The sequence below is a fragment of the Lampetra fluviatilis genome, chromosome 17 (genome assembly GCF_964198595.1).
Source record: "Lampetra fluviatilis chromosome 17, kcLamFluv1.1, whole genome shotgun sequence".
NCBI lineage: Eukaryota > Metazoa > Chordata > Hyperoartia > Petromyzontiformes > Petromyzontidae > Lampetra > Lampetra fluviatilis.
In genome coordinates this window covers 8,874,692-8,900,326 of record NC_136291.1, presented here as the reverse complement: position 1 = coordinate 8,900,326, position 25,635 = coordinate 8,874,692, and the positions used below count along the sequence as shown (strand labels likewise).

The 25,635-nt window shown below is 43.3% G+C and overlaps 1 protein-coding gene across 2 annotated transcripts in view; it reads left to right on the top strand.

The window, feature by feature from the left end:
• LOC144936907 (sodium/hydrogen exchanger 3-like) overlaps positions 1–25,635 on the top strand; it is a 127,416-nt gene that overhangs the window by 11,261 nt on the left and 90,520 nt on the right. For both annotated transcript variants that reach the window (XM_078864122.1, XM_078864121.1), the window contains exons 2-3: positions 3,020–3,322; positions 13,911–14,071. In XM_078864122.1, coding sequence (XP_078720248.1) covers positions 3,020–3,322; positions 13,911–14,071 — 464 coding nt within the window. The remainder of the gene's footprint in view (positions 1–3,019; positions 3,323–13,910; positions 14,072–25,635) is intronic.

Here is a 25,635-nt window from a genome sequence, read left to right as displayed (position 1 = left end):
GAGAAATAGTCTCCACACATGTTTAACAACTGCACTGTAATTATCTGATCACATTGACCTTGTAGTGGAGGTAAAGTCAGGACAATGTAAAGGCTGATCATCATTGACTAAGAATAATCTTTTTTTTAAACGGACAACATAAATCTCAAAATCCATTGACTGTTCTCTGGTTGAGACACTGCATGGGGTTTAATGCGTTTCTCTTCAACACTGCATGGGGTTTAATGCGTTTCTATTCAAAATTACTTCCCTTATTGAAAACCTATCCTGTAATTGATGAAATGGATCGCGTTAAATCACATTGTAAACAAATATTGGCGATGCGTGTACAGTCTTATTCCACAAAGCATGTGGACATTTGAAAGAGAATAAAAATACACCTGATAATGACTGTATGAATAGCATTATTTTGGGCTTCATATGTAAGAGCTTACAGTGCAAATCCTAAACTAACACTACTGTTGAACATAATCTACAGTGATGGGAAACGCTGGATTGGAAGGTCATTGAGGTGAGGTTCAATCAGCAATCCAGTTGTAAAAAAGAAAGCAATGTGTATTATAGCATCACGTGAAAATGAAAAGCTTGGAAACATTGATCAGAACAAATTCGGTTCCTAAAGTTCTTGGGGAAGAAATCTGAAATGAAATGCCTCAAGCTTGTTTTGAATTGTTGGCCTCTAGTGGTCTAGAGGTTGCATTGTGTTGCTGAAGGTGATAATGACATGCAGCAACTGCAAACATTTAATCAATATTTGCCCTTATGGTTCGCGTGTGCAGAGCCTGGGTGAATCGCGCCCTTTGAGGGACTGAATTGCAGTAAATTGCAGTAAATTGAGTCTGATTTGTCTGAATATTACTTGTGCGTTCGGGAATGACTGCACAAATTATATTCTTGCGAAACTTGTTTCCAAAAACAACTATTTAAATTTGACCATGTAAGGCCCACTGAGCCATAAAGCTCGTTTTCAGAAGCGACCTGGGCACAAATGATAACTCAATTAAGTGGCTTATCACGTGGAAATGTACAGCAGCCAAATACTATAAACGTATGTTGATTCTAAATGTTGAGGGAAAACCGGAGGACGCGGAAAAAAATACACGCGAACACGGGGAGAACATGCAAAGGGCCGTGACCGAACCCACGACCCCCTGCATACCAAGCGAGGTAGTTAACATCTCACCAACGCGGCGCCAAAACACTTCAAGTTGTGTTTTTATTATGCCACGAGGGAGCACACTTTTACACATTCTGCTGTCAGGCTGGCGCATCACATTCAAACTGATATTTTTATTGCTCCAGCTGGAGTTTAACACGTAGGCTTTCGCGACCAATGTTATGCATAATCACCGGTGGGCTAAAGCAGTGAACTATTTGTCTTTTGTCAACGTGAGACTTTTTTGCTGATTGGCCGTGTCGGGTGGTGGAGGGTTACGACACATTTATAAATAACGCGATCTAACCCAAAAACATTGATTATGATTATGTTCCAGCTGGAATTTGAACAAATAATGTGAATAAAGAAAACAAAACTTAACGTCATTTTTTGTTGCAGTGATTGTTGACCAGGCTGAGACCGCCAACTCGCTAGACTTGAGGTTTAATCGCGGGTGGCTGAAAGCTACGTTTCAAACGAGGATCTCAGCAGTGCCGGCTCAGTTCTCTGATCCCCTGAGCAACGAGGCCACGATAATTGGTATATTTTTTTTAAGGACGATGCTTATACATTCATATTTACGTTTTATAATGACGATGGTTTATCCTGCTCTTGAATTGTTATCTGTGTTTATCTGTGGGCGCACCCACTAGGGGTCTCCAGGAAGCATTGCATTTTTAAATATATTATCCACATGTTCATGGCAAGTCAAGATATAATATTCGCATTTTTCTTTGATTTATTTTCCGAACAGGAGTTATTTCCATATATAGGCATGGATCATAGGATCAGCCGAAAGCTCCTTCCCTATGTAATCGTGGATAGGAGGGATTTCACTTCATAATGAAAGCCTCAGGGCAGTGGGATATGCTAGAAAAGTACACATCCTAGAAGAACAAGTACATTGCATTGGGTTACTATAATCGATAAAGTTGTCATATCTTGGGTGAAGCACCCAGTTCCTCCCTCAGTCTACTTGAAAGGATGGTTGATCCATCACTCACCGATTCACATCGGTCACTCGCTCATCAGAAGTGAGTTGTCTCCTTATCACTCTTATACCATTACCACCACGATTACTCTCCCAATGAACTTCCGTCATTGATTCCTCCACCCATGGTTAGAACTCTGTCGACCAGACTGACCGCTTCCTCTTAACCACACTAAGTTGAATGCCCCTATGCAGATCAAAGAATGTATATCGCTCTCCGCTTAGTTCCTCATGCTTCATCTTCGCCATTTCCTCCGACATATTCTTGGTTCTTTCGGTAAAGTCACGTACGTGAACTCCTGCAGTCACGAAAGTTTTAAGTCTAAATTCCTCCCACCTCTTATTCCACGTCTGTATAACCTCGCTGAGTTCGAAATGCGTGTTTATTGTTATCTGTTACACCTTTAGCAGTGCCGTTTGTTTGCTGGCCGCTTGGAGTTTGGGTTCTTTTTTTGATCCTGGGCTCAACAACTGCAGTTTAAAAACAAACAAAAACCCAACAATCATGCTGCATTGGCAACGAGTCTGCACCATGTGAAAGTAGCCAGCTGCAACCCTCTCGACGATTTAGTAGGGTTTCGCGACAAATACTATCCCTAATTGAGTTTTCTTTGGGTTAAATAATGTGTTGTTAAACCCGCCACTACCCAGCACAGCCAATTAGTTGTGTTTGTAACGTAAACAAACCATGTTGGTAGTTCAGCACACCGGTGCGTTGGAGAGTAAACCCCATAGCGTTTGCAATTCGTGACATTTCGCCGGTGAGTGCACCAATCAGCCTCATCGGGCGACCGCCAGAGTTGTGGAGAAATCCTCCCGTGTCGGTCCCTCGACTGTCCTGCGCGAATGACCCTCTTTCGTGTCGTCGCCAGCCTTCCACCTGTCCAGCAGAGTGACCTCGGTGGTCCCGGAGAGCTGCCTGCTCATCGTGCTGGGCATTGTCCTGGGCGGAGTGGTGTGGGGCTCCAGCCGCTACGCCGAGTTCACGCTCACGCCCACCGCCTTCTTCTTCTACCTGCTGCCGCCCATCGTGCTTGACGCCAGCTACACCATGCCCAACCGGCTGCTGTTCGACAACCTGGGCACCATCCTGGTGTACGCCGTGGTGGGCACCCTGTGGAACGCGGCCGCAACGGGCCTCTCGCTGTACGGCGCTCACCTCGTGGGGGCTCTGGGTGAGACGACGGGGAGTCCTGCACGCACGCGCGCGCACACGCACGCACGCGCGCACCCGCTGGGCAATTCGCAGCGTGGGAGATAATTTTTAATAAAAGTAATAATGGAAATAAAATAATAAATCACGACGTTTCGGAGGCAACACAAGTCTCCGTCATCAGGTGGGACCGTCTCAGCTAAAATTACTGCATCAATTGAGGAAAATTCCAAAAGACCAGCCCTTAAATACAAGTTAAGGGAGGAGGGGCTTATCTGAATGTGGTAACCAGGGAATGGAACGTGGGGGTGGTGGGCGGGGCTACAAGAGAAATTGGTCAACGTCGACCTGTGCAAGAAAACAATCGGTGTACCTCGACCTAAACCGATGTTGGTTCAGAATCCAAATACAAAAAAGCAGTACTGTTAAACGCTGGGGATGTCAACACTCGGTAAAGTAGAAAAGTACCTGTCAAATAATATGGTACAAATATGTGTCACTTGATGCAGTAATTTTAGCTGTGACGGTCCCACCTGATGACGGAGACTTGTGTTGCCTCCGAAACGTCGTGATTTATTATTTTATTTTATTTCCATTATTACTTTTATTAACTTTTAATTACATTTTTTACCTACGTGACTTTACCTACGTGACTTTACCGAAAAAACCTAAGAGTATGAATCCTTGCAGTCACGAAAGCTTCAAATCTGGAATGAGATAATTTTTGTTAAAACCTTCACGCGAACTCCTCTGGTCGTCCTCGCAGCAGCGGCTATTTTTTGGCCATTGAGCAAAGACGGCCACCGCATCGCGCTTTCAGACGCTCTTCTGGAACGCCCTTCCCTCCGATATTAGGAAGCCACTGCAGCTATGCACTTTCAAATCTAGACTGAAAACTAATTTCTTTAGAACTGATTTTTGTCCATAATAGAGGTTTTTTTTATCGTGTTTAGTTTATTGTCCTTGCCCCCACGCCTCTGAATAGCACGGTTGGCTACGCACCGTGCGACAGAAGTTCAACATACATACAGCCCTTTGTGAATTAATAATACATTTCAAAGAGTAATGTGCCACACAGTATTTGTTCCCTCTCGTGTGGAGAGAATGGCTCAGAGGCGCGAGGAAGAACCACAGATGAGCGGGAAGGGCAGCAGTCGCGCGATGCTCCCGTGCCAACATTTGCCCAAGCTCTGCGATCCTCTGTTGCATGATATATTGTTGCAATGCTGTATTCTTTATACGTGTTAGATTTTATCAACAATGTATTTAATAGACTCTTTTAATATATCGTCAATTATTTACAACATATTTAATTACTTTTTAAATTTTTGACAACATCATTATCAATAATTACATATATTGCTATGTCCATGGAGAGTGAATGAGGGGTTGGGGGGGGGTAAGAGACTGCAGTCAGCCGAGCAGGCCACTACAATCCCGGGTAAAATTTCAGGCACACAGGCTGTAAACGTGGGCCTACATTACTACCGTCAGCCAGCATTACATAACTAAGCAATCGCAAGCAAGGAACTGTCATCGTATTAAATGTATTTGGCAAAACGAACGTTCTTTAAGCATTGACACGGCCGAATGCGTCTTCTTTGAAGGAATTTTCTTTCCCATACCCACACACACCGTGCCTCTACGAAGATTACATCCTAAGCTGTGGAGAGAAAGTGGCTTTGTGGCTGCCAAGAGCACAGAAATTCATAGCACTCGCTGTCCAAGCAGAATTGAGCAGAGGTGATATTAGCAGTGTATTTTATATGTTGTCTATTGAGTGGGCACAAATTGACATATATGTTTTTATAATCTATGATAATCTAAGATGTTTAATACCTGTTGATTTAATGTGACCTCGATCATTAAATATACATTACTTAAAATTTTCAGTAATCAATCCTGTGATGTATCAGTTATTTTAATGTGTGAAACTAATTGTAATATTTTTTATTCTTAAAAATTATTTAACATGTTGGTTATAATTGAGGATATATTAAACGAGTTAATTAAATGTTGTCGAAAATTTAACGCATAAAGAAAATCAAACATGGAAAGAAATATGCCATATTTCTCTACAGTATATATTAAGGTGCTATTGGCCAATTCATGTTGACATGTGGGATGAAACCGGAGCCCACGGGAAAGCAATACTTATATAAATCAAATAAATAAATAGGCTTTCCTATTGCTGTGTCATTCGTGGGAGCTGTTCAACCATACTTCGTCATGGTGGTCAGTGTATGCTCTGTTTTGATATCACTAAATTATCCAGTTTCAGAGTGCAGTGCAAAATATCAAACATGTGAGTGCTCCTCAATGCAATTTTTCATCATTAAAATGTCAGTATCCGACAGATACTTGTAGGTGGGTTGGTGAGCCACGCGAAGAAGGGGCCATCACTTACGGTAGACACTCATTTGCAGGGCAATTAGATGTGGTACTCGGCTGTACAAACACAAGTTTATGGACGACTACTTGTAGGGCTGCATGGCGAAGAGGCGGCCCAGGACTTGATTCTGATATCACTCGCAACCAATGTTAGCCACGGCTGAGAATTGTACTTGGGTAGCCGCGTTCATAGTTGGGTCTGCCCCACCATTCATATACATCCTTAAAATAATGAACGAATGACAATACCTAACAAGTGCAACTGATACGAATAATCCTCGTGTTGGACAGTTTACCACTTCTTGGTTCTTTCGGTAAAGTCACGTAGAAGGGAAGTAATAAAATAATACAAATAAAACATAATAAAATAATTCTCACGACGTTTCGGCTACAACGCAAGCAATGCGGGTCTCGCACCGCCGCTCTCCCATTGACATGTTTTATTGCTTGTACATACTATTAACATTCCCTCCCTTTGTTAATGCTACCCCCTGCCCCCTCCCTTTGGTGCTGCTGATCCTGCATAATGCATGGGCATAATATGACTTTGAAACCCCCCCGCCCACCTCCTACGCATTTCCCATTAATATGATAAAATCCCTCTTGATATGCACATTCTTTTGTTAAGGCGCTCTTCTTCCACCTCCAACCCAGCTTATATATAAGCTCCAAGCTTGGCAGTGTCTCATTCTTCACCTGAAGACGGCTGCTTGCGTTGTAGCCGAAACGTCGTGAGAGTTATTTTATTATGTTTTATTTTTATTATTTTATTACTTCCCTTCTACGTGACTTTACCGAAAGAACCAAGAAGATGAATCCCTGCAGTCACGAAAGCTTTAAATCGAAGTTTAACACTTATTTATCATGATGGTATAATTGAAATAGCGTCTGAATCTTTTATGCTTGCTTTCATATAGCTTGTGCAGAACAAGGACCAAATCACCTGGAATGCACCTAATTGCATCTGACCTCGCGAGCTGAGCAGGAGTAAGCCTGGATAGTTATTGGATGGGTGGCCACCCTGCAAACACGACATTATAGGCTGATGTGGGGATACTTTGTCGGCAGCGGAGGGGAGTGTAGCAGCATACACTGCTGTATTGTACTTCTATGCTACCACATCTGTGCTCCACCTTAACCAACTCGTAGTGACCCAAACAATCACCATGGCCTGCGCGGCACGCAGGGGCCCTCATCCATCAGGGGGTTGACTAAGAGGGCTGGGCATGTAGGTGTGCCCAATGAGGATGATATTTACGAGTGTTGCACCAATATGAATTATGAGGTACATACGGATTTATCATTATAAGACTTAGGTGACAAAGGCAACATGTAGTGGTGGCTTAGGGGGATAATATTTGTGTCAGAACACAGAGATCCTTGGGGCAAAACTGGCAGAAAAATGAACATTGCTTTTAGATTTTGACAGATTCTCGTGTGCGCCAAGCTCTGATGGCCTCTGTCCAGTTCACGATTTCATGCATAACAGAGTGGTCAACCCAGTTGCGGAGATTGATGAGACATTGAAGATCAATGTTCAGGGCCATCAAAGGGCACCGCGTTTTTATTTTGGAATCAGAGTCCTCTGACAGGGTCACCAGAGGGTTAACCCCACAGCCAGGCCGTGCCGTTTGAAAGCAACAACAATTGGATTCGTCACGAATCCAAGAGTCTACGATTAAGTTAAATTGTGCAAAGTCATTATTTTTTCCTCTAAAGTTAGAATGTAATAATGGACAGGGAATTATCTGTCAGTCAGTCGAACGGCAGGACAAAGAGGCTGTCTTTAGCTCCCTCCAGTGGAGGGCCCTTCTGCCAGCAGTAGCGTGAGCAAGAAATTGCAGGGCAGCAACTTTCTCTTTGTTTAGCATAATAAAGATACGAAGACATTGCATTTATATGTTTTTACATCACGTGGTACTCTATTTGCTGTTCTATGACACGCCTGCTTGACTTCCATCAGCAGCGTGAACCATGTAGAACGTCACTGCCGTAATACAGTACGGGATTTCATTAACAGTGATGGCCATCTGGGTACTTGGAATTTAAAATGGAAGTGACTGACTCCAGTGTGTCCTCTTCGGAGCGTGCAGTGAAACATTGGCAGATATTGGGCTGGAGCCTCTTGTCACCAAGAGGCCCACCACAAGTGAACGACACATTTTAACTATGATTTCTATATGGCACGGGTACTCTAGCTTTGCACATTAATAATGGTAATGCAATGTATAGCGCGCGCAATATTTCTACGACATAAATCACTTTTGACTCTGTTCGGCGTGAAGCCAAGCTCAGTTTCGCTCGAAAGCCAGGCGAGGGAGAGAGAGAGAGGGTGGTGGGGCTTTAAGCATCTCTTAAACGTCGGTGTAGATTTAATGGTGCTGCGAATATGCAGTGGGATGGCGTTCCAGATGGAGGGGGATATCACGGAGACATGACGGTCCCTGTTTTTTTTGGTATATAGAGGAGGTTGTGAGTCGTGCTGCATATCACATGAATGAATGGCTGACAAACACAGGGAGCAATGTCGTGGTGTCTGGGATATTCTGCAGTGATTTTAAAAAAAACACAAATAAGTTCATTATACTTACGCGATCTAACCCAAAAACCTTTATTATGAATATTGGTCGCGAAAGCCTACATGTTAAACAAATAAGGACGCTGACTTTTCCAGAAAATGGAATAGACATACCGCATTTACTGTGTGGGTGGCTAAACCATGTGGGATTTGTCCTGTACATACGGTTTAAATATAGGACTGACTGATATTTGTATCTCTATCACAACTTTAGAGGAATGTTTCTCGAGTCCACACATCTCTGTACACTAACTGAACATTCTTATATTTGGGGAAATTCAACGTATAATTTTTATTACAGGTTAATTTTTTAGAGGTGGTACATCGCACGGTGCGAAACTCGTGCGTTCGCTGGATGAGAGAAACACCGTTAGTTACATTAATTGTACACACGGTCGCGCCATTACGCTGTTCAGATGTTGTTTACAAGGCTCTTTCTTGCACTCATTAGGGAATAAGGCTCAAGGCAGGTGACTGTAATAGCAAATGTTAGTGGTGGCACAACTGTCTGCTCGTGAAAAATGATGCCTTGGGGTGGTGGGCTATTGTGCGTCGTATACGGCTACAGTCAAGCGGACTAATTGTGTGGGGATTTCAGCACACGTGACCCCCATGGGAATCATGACAAAGGCTCAAATAAGAATTTCATTGACATGCGATAAAAGCGTCTGTCGCAGACGATACAGCCGATGCTAATGCAGCATTCCAGCTTGGCCACTGAGGAATTCTCCTTCAGCCTTGTAAAGAAAACATTTGCCTTCACACTTATTGCCACACACACTTTCTACGACACAGAGCAAATGAGAAAAGGCACGTCTGTTGTGGGTAGACTCTGGAATTCAATTAAGATGAATAAATGTGTTTCAAATGGTTATGAACCATCGCAGACAACATAGCCTTTACAACTAACAATGTAAATTAACTACAGTGCATAGAATGATTGGATAATTTTACAAGGAGGGCTACAAAATGTAGTTGAAGAGAAATAACAATAAACAAGTCACGTACACTTTTGTGCAAGTTTAATTTAAGATATACGTTGGGAGGGACAATTGCAAAACACAGCAGCGTGTATACTTTGTGCAGTTAATAAAGGCAGATAGTGTTCAAAATTATGATTAGAAAGAGGGAAACTTTAGTGGGATGGAGAGTGTTTGCAAACCTTAATTTGATCGTTAAAAGCAACTTACCAATGTGCATGAAGAATAACGTTGGCCTTCAGTGCATATCATATGGATAAAACACATCAACATTCGCGAAATAAAATGTAGCGAAAGCTGAATAGTGCTCAACCCTGTAGACGTGGCTAAAGGAAAGATGATTCCCGTGGATTGGGGAACAAACGCCAGTTAGCGACGTCGTACCAACCATTAAGGCCCGCGAACGGCTGGACAGAGGAAATGCTGAGAAGGATGACAGCCGGTGGCCAGTACCGGATTAAGCTAATGTTGGGTCTGTAGCATATGTTATAGAGGGGCCCTAAATAAAAAAATAAAACACAAATATTAAAACACAAAATTTTTACTTGCACAGGAAAGTAATTGTATTTTTTCATTTGCTATACAGCCAGATAATACGACAAATCGCTAACCTTAAACACCCAGTCGTTCATGAAACTTGAAGGCGGTATAATACTATAGTAATAGAGCAAGTGCAGAATCACTGAAACGGAAATGACAGCTTGAAAGTATTTAGCGTGGGGCCCTTGAAAGTGCGGGGCCCATAGCATATGTAGCTACTTTTGCTACTAAGATAACACTGGTCAGCAAAAACAAAAACTTTTTTTCTGCCTGGACTTTTGCAGCTGTTTTAGACTAATTTCAGGGTGCTGATTCCAAATCTGATCTCAGATTTGCTCTATCACATCTCATTTTTATGCTATCGGCATACCCCATGTTCATTGATTTTACCCGAAATTAACTCTGTCACTTATGATTGCAAGTTGTTGCGAGTCAGTGACTGCTTTAGTGTTAAAATATGGTGCTGCATTTTTAGGATAGTGTGTTTATAATATAATGTCATGTACATATCCACATTTATTTAATATTTTTCTTTTGCAGTTTTTATTGAAAATGCAATATTTGATATCTCAAAAACCTGATGTGATAGACAAAAGCTGATGCCAGATTTGGAATCAGCACCCCAAAATTACCTTAAAACCGTTGGAATACCTTGTGCCAGAAAAAGTGTGTTGACCAGTGTAATCCGGCACTGCAGGTGGCGTAAGACGAGCGATGTGGCCGGCCACCACAGAGACAGAGTGATGAGATCAGCCCACGTGTTGAGATGGAACCTGGCCTCACCCACTTGGGATGGCGATGGCCTTCATCCACCAGTAGATAGACCATGGCTGCTGATGGTATGCGATACAAAAATGAAATTCAACAAATCTAAATATTTTTCTGATTGGTTATACATAACGATAATTATCTCCGACAATTCTACAGCGATGTTAACCATTTGCAATACAATTAATATAACATGAACCCACTGTGTTCATTTAAATTAACACTATATTCACTTCTGAAAAAAACTTAACGTAAAGAACAAATTCGATTTCTATAGCTTTCAATTAGCTGAGTATTACAGTGTTAATTATTGTAATGGTCTTCCTTCACCGCTTCACCTCTGCAAATGCGGAGGGCGTGGGGGGGTGGAGGGGGGTCTCCAGATGTGGTACAAAATTATTTTTTCGTCAATTCCGAATGCAGGGAACGCAGGTGTGTACGCACAAGGCGTGAATGCCGAATTTTAACCACCCCTGAGTATTTTGTGGAACCTCGGTCGATACGGAAAGCTCTGCAAGAAAAAACAACCAATTAACCGCTGCTCCCAAATGACCTCCTCTCTGCCTTCTCCCATCTGCTCCCGCTCTGACACCGCTCTGACACAGAGGCCCATTGGGATCATGCGCCCCCAGATTCCTCTCCCCTGGGCCCCCTTGTGGCCCGTTGTTTCTGGTGCTCCGTGCAAATGCTGCCCTCTTCTGATGGAACTCTATATGGACTCGCTGCTCTGGTCTCCGAAGAGCCGTCAGTAACTATTTTTTACTCTTTAGTTTATTTTCTTTACCAGGTAAGGCCGGCTGAGCTATATCGCACATTTTCCAGAATCGACTTGGCCATAAATGAGAGCTCAACGAAGTGGCCCATCACGTGGAAATTTATCGCAACCAAATACTAGAAATGCATGTTTGTAAATGTGGAGAGAAAACCCGGAGGTGGCGAAAAATCCACAAAACCGTGGGCAGAACATGCAAACTCCAAATATCCAGGCGACCTCCTGTGTACCAGGTGAGCTAGTTAACATCTCGCCACCGTGGCGCCTAGTTAACCATAGTAATTCACCGTGTGGTCTACGTATGTACGTGCCTTAAACTGCACTTATTAAAGTTCGCATTTTTCAGTTCTTATACGTAGTATTCCGTGCTTATACGCAAATGACGGTGTCTTCAGAGATATGAACAAACATTTTGTAGCACTCACAGATCACCGCAAAGGTCGTTAATCAATGTGGCACACAGTCCGGAAGCCAGCTCACAACACCACTGGTGTAACTCGATAATCTTTTGGGTGGAATCCATGTTCGGCTCGCGATTTAAATCCGCAACAGTTGCGGAAATTGATGAGACATTAAAGATCAATGTTGGGGGTGGTGGTGGCGGGGGTGGAATGTGCCATCGGAGGGCACCGTGTTTTTATTCTGGAATCGGAGTCCTCTGGCAGGGTCACCAGGGAGGGGTGAACTCAAAGGCAGCCCCTCTCGCGATCCTGCGATGCAATAATCCACGCAGAGCCTGTGCGCGCCCCTTGAGCTGGCTCCGTCTCTGCACCCGCTTGGCGGACGTGTTCCCAGATGCGCTCCGTTTCTCGGCAGCCACTGCGAATGTTTTTTTTTTCTCCCCTTGACCCATCGGACATCGACCCTTCGAGTTAAATGTCCCACCCAAGTCCACTCAACTTGTCTTAATTGATTGAAATACAGTGGTACATCGGTATACGTCGTTAATTCGTTCCAGAAGGTAGGACTTTTGCCGAAAATGACGTATACCAAACAAATTTTTCCCATAAGAAATAAAGGGAAAGGAAACAATCCGTTCCAGAGTATAAGAAATTATATTTTATATGGCATATTATACATTATTGGGGTTGTATAAAATAATGTAGACACTACTTATTAGTAAAATGCATACATAAATAAAAATAAATGCATAAATAAATGAAATAAAAATAACATTTTACGTCACTTTACCTTGCTGAGAGGAGTTAATAGCCTACGAGGATGGTGGTGAGGAAGGGGAGGAGTCGTGAACGGGGCCTACGCGGGTACGTGGTGACTCATCCCGACCCGTATAAGTTCTAGCAAGCGCGTCGTATCCCAAGCAAGACGTCGTATCCCAAGAATTTTTTCTCGTCAAAACACGACGTATACCAAATTCGGCGTATTCCAAAGCGGTCGTATATCGAGGTATGAATGTACGCAATTAACCTGCGCATGTGCTCTGGTCCATGTGTTTTACTCTCCCGTCTCTCCACGCAATCCCAAGCGTGCATCTCTCCACGCTTCTTGGTGCACTTTTGAGCGTTTGTTCTACATTTCCCGCGTAAGGACCGCGTTTCTAATGCATTTGTTATGGCGGGTAGTGCACACTGATGACGACGTTCCCCCCCCTTCCCCCCCCGTTAGCCACATCATTAACGTTACTTTAATATTCAACATCAGCTCTTCAAAATCACGGCAACCTGTGCCATTGCGCGGAACTTTGCATAGGGCCCGGCCAGGGTCTGGGGCCAGAATTGACAGAGGGCATCTTGGGCGAGAGCTTGCGGAGTTGTACGTGTGTATTTCGAACTCCTTTCGAACCGTACGGAGTCAACTTTGCTCATCGGAGGTGCGGGGGCGGAGGGCAGCACGTCGTGAAGATGTGCTGCGGAACGATATGAGGTTGGACTCGCCTAGTTGGAGGCTGAGATGAGTGATTCAAGACGAGTTTCCTAACATCTCACACATTTGTACGTGAAATGTTATTGTTCATAAGACATAGTTTCAGTTTCAGCATTGGTGTAGACATTCCTGGGTCTGGTGAAGCTGAAATGCTACTGAATCCTTATCCTCATCAGCTACCATTCTCATTCTACTGCTAGATGATCTACTTATTGACAGCTGCTTTTCACGTGGATTTGTACATGTATGCGTACACCTAGTAGGTCAACGAACTGCTGGATGAGGGCCTCCCCACGCTATGCAGGTCATGAAGGCTATTTGAAGTGAACTCTGGTCATCCTTGCAGCTACTTTTGGCTGGCCATCAAATAAAGTCGTTCACCGCATCGCGCGCTTTCAGATGCGCTTCTGTGGCCGTCTGGAACGCTCTTCCTTCCGACATTAGGAAGCCACTTATAAACCTAGATTGAAAACTAATTTCTTTAGAACTGCTTTTTGTGTTTAGTGTGTTCCCCCCCCGCACCTCCAATGAGCACGGTTGGCTAGATACGGTGCGAAGGAAGTTCAACATACATATATGTATAAGCGTTAAGCGAGAACTTCGCCGTAAACAAAATTAAAATCGACTTGACGGGCGTGCGGGCGCGTGTGTTGTTGCGTGTTTGACGCGAGCGCCATGTGCTGCTGCGACGCCGCAGGCCCCCTGCGAGCGAACCTGCTCGACTACCTGCTCTTTGGCAGCCTCATCGCGGCCGTGGACCCCGTGGCGGTGATCGCCGTGTTCGAGGAGGTGCACGTCAACGAGGTGCTCTTCATCATCGTCTTCGGGGAGTCGCTGCTCAACGACGCCGTCACCGTGGTGGGTGCCGTGAAATTTGCGCCGGGTTCCGCGCGGTGGAGCACACACACACAGAGATCTTCTTATTCTTAAAACCATGGAACATACTCCGAGTAATTCCTGCAGTCACGAAAGCTTCAAATCAAGTTTGAACCACTTCTACGGGGAGAATTTCCACACAACTCATATTTAACAATCTTTGAAAGAACGTAATCAACCAGGTAAAGTGTTTACTGTTGTGTTAACGGTTGTGTCAGCCGACTCTCTGTGTTGCATTGCATTACATTTCTAAGTTTTTACTTGGTTTCTTTTCTAAAACTTCCAATTTCTCTCCCCCTGCCGCTCTCATTGACATGCTAATTTCTCTGCCCCCCCCTCTCTCTCTATAAAAATACCTCGTCACAGAGGCGTTGTTTCTCTGTGTGTCTCTGTGTGTGTCTTTCCTCTGTGTGTCTCTCTCCTCTCTGTGCGTCTCTCTCTCGCTGTGTTTGTCTCTCTCTGTGTGTCTCTCTCTGTGTATGTGTCTTTCTCCATGTCTGTGTTTGTCTCTCTCTGTATATGTGTCTCCGAGCTTGCATTCACACCTGATGACGGTTGATTGTGTTACAAACGAAACGTCGTATTCTATTATTTATTTCCTTTTATTTCTACGTGACTTTACCGAAAGAACCAAGAGTAATACTCCGACCTCTTTAACATCAGGCCGCCATGAAATGGCAGGCCAACAACCCCTTGCGAGGGGCTTCATAGAGCTCTGGACATCTGTGAAAAAGAGCTTCATAGCTCATCGGATTCCTCCAGTATAAATATTTAAATTCTGATTCTGATATTTGAGGCCCTTAGACCAGCAATGGAGCGAGCAAGTAATTACCAGCTTGCATCTTTCCCTACCTGGCCATTGTGGTTTGCACACTATGCACCCAGTCGCCAGAGTTTGATTCCTACCCATGGCTAGCAACAGTGGCAAGTGAGGTCCACGTTTGCTGTGCCGCCTGCCTGCCGCTCCTGGCGAGCCAGGGTTGGTGAGCCACATGAGAGTCACGAGAATGACGTTATTGTCTGAGATGATGCCTACGGACGAGCGAAGCCACGGTGGCGCGATGTTAACTACCTCGTCTGGTATATAGGAGCTGGCGGGTTCGATCCCGATCCCGACCCTGACGCCTGTATATTTGGTGGTCGCGAGGATTTTTCTCCGGGTCCTCTGGGTTTTCCTCTCCACGTTTAGAATGAACATGCATTTCTAGTATTTGGCTGGTATACATTTCCACGTCATAAGCCACGTCGTTGGGCTTTCATTGCTGTGGCCAGGCCACTTCTGAAAAAGAGCTATATAGCTCAGTGGGGCCTTACCAGGTAAAAATGGTTTAGTTCAAGCGGGCACCGTCTGATGATACGCTCACTTGGTTTGATAGCCACAGTGGCAGTGCGGGAGGCGAGTGGGTGGGGGGGTGATTATCGTCTTCCACAGGTGTCATCGGTGACTCACTTGCCGTGCGATGTTTGGCTGCTTTTGTCGCGGCTCGGATAGCGGTTCGAGTCTCTGAGACCGTGGTGCGTCACAGTCGCTCAGTCCTGTTCACTGGAGCTGATGTTAGTTTGGCTCGTATTAACGCAAGGCATTTAAAAATGAGTTGTCAAAGTGCCTTGAGCAAAGCAGGAATTCATATTATTGGGTCTTTCGGTAAAGTCACGTAGACATGTTCAAACAAAAGAACAAAAAATAACAAAAACTACGACGTTTCGATGACAACACAAGTGGTCGTCTTCAGGAAAAGGGGGGGGGGGGTTAGCTTCCAAGGCAAACTGTTTATCAGGGGTTTGAAATGGGCGTAGCCCAAACGTCAGCGGCCAATGATAATGTAAGTGGTGGGCAGTCACGAAAGCTTTAAGTCAAGATTTAACCGCCTCTACAGGGAGGGTTTCCACACAACTATGAGATCTTTGAACAAACTTCGAGACAAGAAGGCTCATCTGATCGAGTCACTCACATTTCTGAAGAGATACCGCGACACCATGGTAATACCGATCGCCTTTACACTCACATCTGCTGCTGTCACTTCTCCCAATGCTAAACGGATCTTGTTCAGGGCTGGCCTAGTCCTGATATCAGAGAGAATAAGTTTGCTCCGATTTGAACTAGACAATTTAGACAAGACTCTCCTGGAATCACACTTAACATTGACGGAAAAAATGTCGACATCTGATTGGGAACATGTAGATAACATGACAGCCTCTTCAGCCGCCTCAATGTCAGCTAAATGCAAAGATAACCTGATTTCCAAGTTCAAACCTCCTTTCCAAGAAGAGGCCAGATCCACACATCAAAAAGTTAAACGTTGACAAGATTGTTATCAATCAGAGTAACAATCCAATTTCAGACAGCCTAAAATCGGTTCTAGCCAAAGGGTTGAATTTCGCAGTTGATGATTTTGACTTAAAACTTTCGTGACTGCAGGAATTCATATTTTATGGTTCTTTCGGTAAAGTCACGTAGATAGAAAAAATAATAACAATGAAATTATAAAAATAAATTGAAAATAATAATAATAAAACATCACAGCGTTTCTGTTCCTGATGACGACCGCTTGTGTTGCGATCGAAACGTCGTGATATTTTTATTATTTTTTATTCACTTTATTTTATTTTTGTATTTCAAGCTTTCATGACTGCAGGGATTCATATTCTTGGTTCTTTCGGTAAAGTCACGTAGAAGGGAAACAATAAAATAATAAAAAATATATGTTTTATTTTCATTGTTATTTTTTATTATTTTATTGTTATTATTTTTTCTATCTACGTGACTTTACTGAAAGAACCATAGAAAATCAGTCGATGATATCATTGCCCAGGTCGACGTAGCCCTTTAAGGGTTTGGGACACATTACTGCAGACGTGGCAAGAGCAGAAATCGCTGCAATCCTCAAAAACTCTTAAGACACCTATTAGCAACATCAGTAAAGATGAGCGCTTTGAGCTTTCTCAATTCAAAAAGAGAGATAACATTGTCATCCTCTCAGCCGACAAGGGCAATGCCACAGTTATCATGGACAAAACCACATATAATAACAAAATTCAGGACCTACTTAATGATGGTAGCTATACCAAAATTAAAAGAGATCCCACCAACCGCCTCGTTATGAAAACCAACAATATCATCACTGATTCGACATCTTTGATCGAACCAACCAAGCGGTTTTCCTTAAAACCCTCTCCTGCTAGACCACCCAGATTGTATGGCTTACCAAAAATCCATTAAGAAGGGACACCCCTTCGTCCTATCGTCTCCACCATTGACTCACCCACCTACAAACTGGCCCGATTTCTGTCTGAGACCTTACAACCATTCACTGGTAAGACCACCTCAGCTGTACTCAACTCAGCTCACTTGGTATCGTTAATTAAGGACATCTCACTATCTCCAGGTGATTTGCTCGTTAGTTTGGATGTAGTCTCTTTGTTTACCAAAGTTCCTGCACCTGACATTATTGAAATAATTGAATATTTGGTCCAACAAGGACTGAATGCTGATGTATCGGCCCTGGTGAGACACTGCCTCACCAACACTTACTTCACCTGGAATGGAACATTCTACAAACAAGTTGAAGGTACCCCAATGGGTTTTCCCTCATCTCCAGTTGTAGCCAATGTTTTCATGGAGAAATTTGAGACAGATGCCATCCAGGCATCCACTCTACGCCCGTCCTTGTGGAAGAGGTACTGTACGTAGATGACATGTTCGTCATCTGGCCACATAGCCGACCAGCTCTGAACCAATTCCTTAACCACATCAATTCCATACACCCAGCCATCAAATTCACCATGGAAGTGGAAAAGGATGGTAATAGAAAAGAGACTAACTAGATGGCTCAATAGGACACTCTGAAAAGCCACCCATACGGATGCCTACCTAAAACCTGACTCCCTCCACCATCCAGCCCAGAAAAATTCCCTCATCAAAACTCTACACCATAGAGCTCGATGTATTTCCAACTGTCATCACCTAGCCAGTGAACTGGAACACGTACACCAAGCTCTCAAGAGAATGGATATTCAGACTACACAATCCCTAAAGCTATCACCCCAACCGTTGGGAAAGAACCATCTGAGGACCCAATCAAAACCATCACCTTGCCATACATAGCAGGGGTCACAAAAATATTTCCAAAATCAAGAGCAAACACAAGATCCAGGTTCGGTTTAACACAGTACATAAAATTCGTGATCTGATCCCATCTGTGAAGGATGTGATCCCTGACATGCAATACCCCGGCATCTACAAACTAAGCCGTGTCTGCGGCAGTAGTTACATTGTGGAAACTAGGCAACATTTCTGGGACTGTGTTCGTGAACATTAGGCAGATTTGAAACACGGTAGGACAATACCTCGGCCGTGGCCGATCATTGTTTTAATGCGGTGGGCTCACACGAAATTGATTTCTCTAAGACGAAGGTACTTTGAAAGCCCACTGGCTATCAACAAAGATTCGCTCATGAAGCCGTCCATATATATAGACACAGACACAATTTCAACCGAGAAGATGGGTACAAACTGAGCAATCATTGGAAGGACGTTATCAACCAGTTTAAGTCATAATTGGCTATTATGTTCCCATCCTACCACCTTCCAATGTTAGTTGTGCTTTACGTCCATTTCAAACTTGCGCTTTCACAGTCACTTCGCGCGCCGACCCCTTGGTTGCGGCTCTGCGATCTCCTATTAACATGCTAATCTCTCTTTAACATGCTAATTTTCACCTGGTAGTCCTTTGATTGGAGGAAAACCAACCACCGTCGGGTTGGCTGCCCACCACTTACATTATCATTGGCTGCTGACATTTGGGCAACGCCCATTTCAAACCCTGATAAACAGTTTGCTTTTGTAGCTAACCCCCATTTCCCTAAAGACGATCGCTTGTGCTGCGATCGAAACGTCGTAGTTTTTTGTTATTGTTTTGTTATTTTCTTTTAACCTATCTACGTGACTTTACGGAAAGACCCACGAATATGTCTTGAGCAACTTTGATGTTTGGGTGGATAGAAGAAAAAATAGAATGCACAGTCGTACCACTTATGTCTGTTTCCCTGAGCCACAGGGATTTTTAACTAAACCCGAGCAATAATATTAAGGGAAAAGGGTTTTTACTTTGTTGAGTTAAAGCCAGCAAGGAAATGTGCGGGAGTGAGCGAGTAAGTGAGCGAGTGCATGTTGCCATGTTGTAGCTCATCAACCTATTGGCAAAATGTTGCATTTTGGGCACCGCGATGACGAGATGTTAGCTCCCTCGCCTGGTATACAGGAGGTCATGGGTTGTATCCAGACCCTGACGATGCCTGTATATTTGGAGTTTGCATGTTTGGAGTGTGCATCTTCTCCCCGTGATCATGTGGCTTTTGTCTCTGGATCCTCCGTTTTTTCCCTGCACATGTATAAATATTCGTTTAGAATATTTGGCTGCTCTATATTTCCACATTATGAGCCACTTCGCTTCTGAAAAAGAGCTCTGTAGCTCAGTGGGCGTTACCTGGTCAAATAAAAACAAATGGTTCATAGTTTGTTTCAGACTGAGGAAGAGAGAGAGACTCACATTTCCAGCATCACCATTTTCAGTGCCATCATCAGCGTCGTCAGACTAAATGGAGTAATCCGACTCCAATATGACAAAAAACATGGGGAGCTTATATATTTCTTTGATATTTATGTTTTTTTTTCGAAATTGGACTACCGTGACATTTACTTAATGTGTTTTGTTGAGCGAGTTATACATTGTTGTTGCTGTGCTGCAGTCTACGCAGTGCTTGAGTACTGATTTGCATTCACGCATCATTTGTATACAACTTAATGATCGTGACCTTTGCATTATATTTCCAGAATAGGTGCAATTTGTCATCATTGGCATGGTAATTCGAGGGCAAGTTGTCATCGGTAGACAAAACGTTTACATTGATTTGCACGGCTTTACAGATTTCTGATGTAATTCCACGATCGCGTGTTTGAAAGATTGGAGTCAATGTTTTTTTTAAACATATAAATACATCAGCACTTTCATCAATATATGAATAAAACACGAAAGAGCGAATCAAACACAAAATTAGCACGCTCTTTGTTTTTAATGAATTCCAACATCAAACAAGATTTAACCCGAGTAAATTGTTCACGGGCGATAATTAGGATAACAAAATGGAGAGTTACAGATGCTTTGAAATAGTTATAGGTAGTGCCAAGCATCCGGTCGTCGTGCTGTGCGACGAGGCAGCTAACGTGGCAGAACATATGTTGAGACTACAAAGAAAAGTCAAAACGATATTGTCAAGCAAGCGTCCTCTCAAGTCGATTTAAAATATAAGAGGTTTAAGGAATCTGCGTTGGATGTTTGAGCCGCCTATGAAATGTCAGGCATTTTTATGCCCTGGGGAGCTTTACAAAAGTGATGCCACTTGACGACACGTGACACCGTTTTCGGCCGGCAAGTCGGCTAATTGATGCCAGATTAGTGACGTCGTTTGCCACTTCGGATCAATCCCAAACAAATTTTTTTATTCCGATCGTTCAAAATGTCGTATACAGTATACACCTAATTTTGAGATGTTGTCGGATTCCAGTATAAAACCAAACATTTTTTAAAATGTAATCAGGTAAGGCCCACTAAGCTTTTTCAGAAGCGACCTGGCCACAAACGATAGACCAACGAAGTGGCTTATCACGGGTTTACTCTCCAACAGCCAAATGTGGAGGGTAACCACAGAGGATCCAGAGAAAGATCCACGGGGAGAACATGCACACTCTAAATGTACAGGCGTCAGGGTCAAACCCACGATCTCCTGCATACCAGGTGAGGGAGATAACATCTCACCAACGCGGTGCCCCAACTTCGGTTTTCCGAACTAATATGGGAGAGTACTGGTCTTGCTAACTGCTAGCTGCAACAATGCCATGCTTTCTACCATATAGTTATCACCCCTGTACATTATACCTAACGTTATAAACGCATCTCAAATAAAACAACATCATAACAAACTGTGGTAACCATGTAAAATAAAGATAATTAAAGTTGACAGTCTGATGTGGTGTGGTTATTGTGCTCGCCATGTAAATTGCATGGCACTCTCAATCGATAATCCCAAAACAAAAGTAAAAGCAAATAAAAAAAAGTGCTCACGCTCATCATGGGACCTCCTTTGCCAGTATTAAATTATGATAATAGGGTTTTCCCTTTTTCTGGCAATAAAACAGGTGTTAAGATGTTAACACACCAAACTGAAAGCTTTGCAAGGAATCATGTCTGCATTAACCACGTATAATTGTGGTGAAAATGCAAACAAAAAAAACATGTTCTGACAGTATGTGCATTTTCTTTCAAACTGATTGGTCCACACCAGAGACAGCTTTCTTTAGAGTCTTTTGACGTCCTCTGGTCTAACACTCTTCTTGATTTTTTCGGTAAAGTCACGTAGAAGGGAAGTAATAAAATAATAAAAATAAAACATAATAAAATGAAACAATTCTCACGACGTTTCGGCCACAACGCAAGCAGCCGTCCTCAGGTGAAGAATGAGACAATCCAAGCTAGGAGCTTACATATAAGCTGGGTTGGGGGTGGGAGAAGAGCGCCTTAACAAAAAGAATGTGCATATCAAGAGGAATTTAGCATATACATGGGAAATGCGCAGGGGGCGGGGGGGCTTCAAAGTCATACCATGCCCACGCACTATGCAGGATCAAGAGCACCAAGGGGGGGTGCAGGGATTAGCATTAACAAAGGAAAGGAATGCCAATGATATGTAGCTGCAGTTACTAAACAACACCGTAGAAAACTAAAGTATAAACTACATACAAAAAACTAAAATATAAACTGCATAGCACCATCAGTATACTTACTATACTCTACAATAAGCTGAGTTACTAACAGCAAGTAATACATTACAATTCTACGTCGTAAAAGTTATATAATATGCTTCCATCTAAACTTTATTCTCTTACATCAACCGAGCATATACCGTACTATATACTGCCATAGATAAACCCAACATTAAATTATATACTGTATTGCAATAAACCACATTTCAACATAACACTGTATTATTCTACCTACCCTAATGTGTATCAAAATGGTTTATTACGTCCTTCCAATGATTGCTAAGCCAGAATCCATCTTCTCGATTAAAATTGTCTCTGTGTTTGTATATGTGGATCGCTTCATGAACGAATCTCTCATGATAGCCAGGTGGCTTGCAGAGAACCTCTGTCTTGGAGAAGTCAATGTCATGTGAGCCCACTGAGTTGTAACAGTGATCTGCCACGGCTGAGGTGTTTGTCCTACCGTGTTTCAGGTCAGCTTTATGTTCACGGATGCGGTCCGAGACATGTCGTTTGGTTTGTCCAATGTAACTGCTACCACAGAGGCAACTTAGTTTGTAGACACCAGGGTGCTGTATGTCTGGAACCACATCTTTTACAGACGGTACCAGATCACGGATTTTATGTACTGTGTTGAATCGGACCTGGATCTTGTGTGAAATCAGGATTTTGGAGATCTTTTTTGTGACCCCAGCAATGTAAGGTAAGGTGATGGTCTTGAAAGGCTCCTCAACAGGATCCTTCTTGATGGTTGGAGAGATGGCTTTGCGGATTGTGTAGTCGGAGTAACCATTAGCCTTAAGAGCTTGGCGTACGTGTTTGAGTTCACTGGAAATGTGTTCATGGTCGGATATGCATTGGGCTCTATGATATAGAGTCTTGATGAGGGAATTCTTCTGGGATGGATGTTGGTGGGAATCCGGTTTTAGATAAGCGTCCGTATGGGTGGATTTCCTGTAGACAGAGTGGCTCATTGAACCATCAGGTCTCCTTTTGATTAGGACATCCAAAAAGGGTAGCTTGCCATCTTTTTCGACTTCCATGGTGAATCTGATGGCTGGGTGTATGGAATTGATGTGGTCAAGAAATTGGTCTAGAGCAGGTCGGCCATGTGGCCAGATGACAAAAGTGTCGTCTACGTACCTCTTCCATAAGGTCGGGCGTAGAGTGGCAGTCTGGATGGCGTCCGTCTCAAATTTCTCCATGAAGATGTTAGCTACAACCGGAGATAGGGGGGAGCCCATTGGGGTGCCCTCAATTTGCTTGTAGAAAGTTTTATTCCAGGTGAAGTATGTATTGGTTAAGCAGTGTCTCACCAGGGGGGGTACCCTAGCATTCAGTCCCTGATGAACCAAGTCTTCAATGATTGCGATGGTGTCAGGTACAGGAACCTTGGTGAATAAGGAAACCACATCAAAACTGACAAGCAGGTCGTCTGGGGACAGGGCAATCCCCTTGATTGTCGATACCAGGTCAGTAGAGTTTAGTACCGCAGAGGTGGTTTTTCCAGTGAAAGGCCGTAGGATTTCAGACAAAAAACGAGCCAATTTATAGGTGGGGGAGTTGATAGTAGAGACAATGGGACGAAGAGGTGTATCTTCTTTATGTATCTTTGGTAAGCCGTATAATCTTGGTGGCCTGGCTGCAGAAGGTTTCAACGAGAAGTGTTTGGTCTGATCAAATAAAGCGGTTGAATCAGAAATGATATTGTTGGTTTTAGTGACAAGGCTGTTGGTGGGGTCTCTTTTTATTTTTGTATAGCTGCCATCGTTGATTAGTTCTTGAATTTTGTTGTTGTATTCTATTTTGTCCATGATGACAGTGGCATTGCCTTTGTCGGCTGAGAGGATGACAATGTCATCCCTCTTTTTTAATTGAGCTAATTCAAAACGCTCATCTTTGCTGATGTTGCTAGCTGGCATCTTGGCGTTTTTGAGGGTTGCAGAGATTTCGGATCTAGCTACGTCTGCAGCGATGTGACTCAAGCCCTTGAGAGCTACATCTACTCGAGCAATTATATCATTCACTGGTATGTGTCTAGGTGTGACTGCAAAGTTTAGTCCTTTAGCTAAAACGGATTTCAAACCTTCAGAAATAGGCTTGTTACTGCGATTAATTACGACTTTGTTAACATCTAGCTTTTCAATGTATGGGTCCGGTTTCTTGTTTGAGAGGCGGTTGAATTTGGAAATCAAGTTGTCCTTACATTTAGTCGACATAGCGGCAGCTGAAGAGGCAGTCATTTTTTCTACATGTTCCCAATCCGATGTGGACATTGTTGCACTCAAAGATAAGTGTGATTTGTAGAGTGTCTTGTCTAACTGATCTAGTTCGGTGCGCGTAAGTCTGATTTTCTCTGAGATAAGAGCTAAGCTAGTTCTAGAGAAATTTGAGACGGACGCCATCCAGACTGCCACTCTACGCCCGACCTTATGGAAGAGGTACGTAGACGACACTTTTGTCATCTGGCCACATGGCCGACCTGCTCTAGACCAATTTCTTGACCACATCAATTCCATACACCCAGCCATCAGATTCACCATGGAAGTCGAAAAAGATGGCAAGCTACCCTTTTTGGATGTCCTAATCAAAAGGAGACCTGATGGTTCAATGAGCCACTCTGTCTACAGGAAATCCACCCATACGGACGCTTATCTAAAACCGGATTCCCACCACCATCCATCCCAGAAGAATTCCCTCATCAAGACTCTATATCATAGAGCCCAATGCATATCCGACCATGAACACATTTCCAGTGAACTCAAACACGTACGCCAAGCTCTTAAGGCTAATGGTTACTCCGACTACACAATCCGCAAAGCCATCTCTCCAACCATCAAGAAGGATCCTGTTGAGGAGCCTTTCAAGACCATCACCTTACCTTACATTGCTGGGGTCACAAAAAAGATCTCCAAAATCCTGATTTCACACAAGATCCAGGTCCGATTCAACACAGTACATAAAATCCGTGATCTGGTACCGTCTGTAAAAGATGTGGTTCCAGACATACAGCACCCTGGTGTCTACAAACTAAGTTGCCTCTGTGGTAGCAGTTACATTGGACAAACCAAACGACATGTTTCGGACCGCATCCGTGAACATAAAGCTGACCTGAAACACGGTAGGACAAACACCTCAGCCGTGGCAGATCACTGTTACAACTCAGTGGGCTCACATGACATTGACTTCTCCAAGACAGAGGTTCTCTGCAAGCCACCTGGCTATCATGAGAGATTCGTTCATGAGGCGATCCACATATACAAACACAGAGACAATTTTAATCGAGAAGATGGATTCTGGCTTAGCAATCATTGGAAGGACGTAATAAACCATTTTGATACACATTAGGGTAGGTAGAATAATACAGTGTTATGTTGAAATGTGGTTTATTGCAATACAGTATATAATTTAATGTTGGGTTTATCTATGGCAGTATATAGTACGGTATATGCTCGGTTGATGTAAGAGAATAAAGTTTAGATGGAAGCATATTATATAACTTTTACGACGTAGAATTGTAATGTATTACTTGCTGTTAGTAACTCAGCTTATTGTAGAGTATAGTAAGTATACTGATGGTGCTATGCAGTTTATATTTTAGTTTTTTGTATGTAGTTTATACTTTAGTTTTCTACGGTGTTGTTTAGTAACTGCAGCGACATATCATTGGCATTCCTTTCCTTTGTTAATGCTAATCCCTGCACCCCCCCTTGGTGCTCTTGATCCT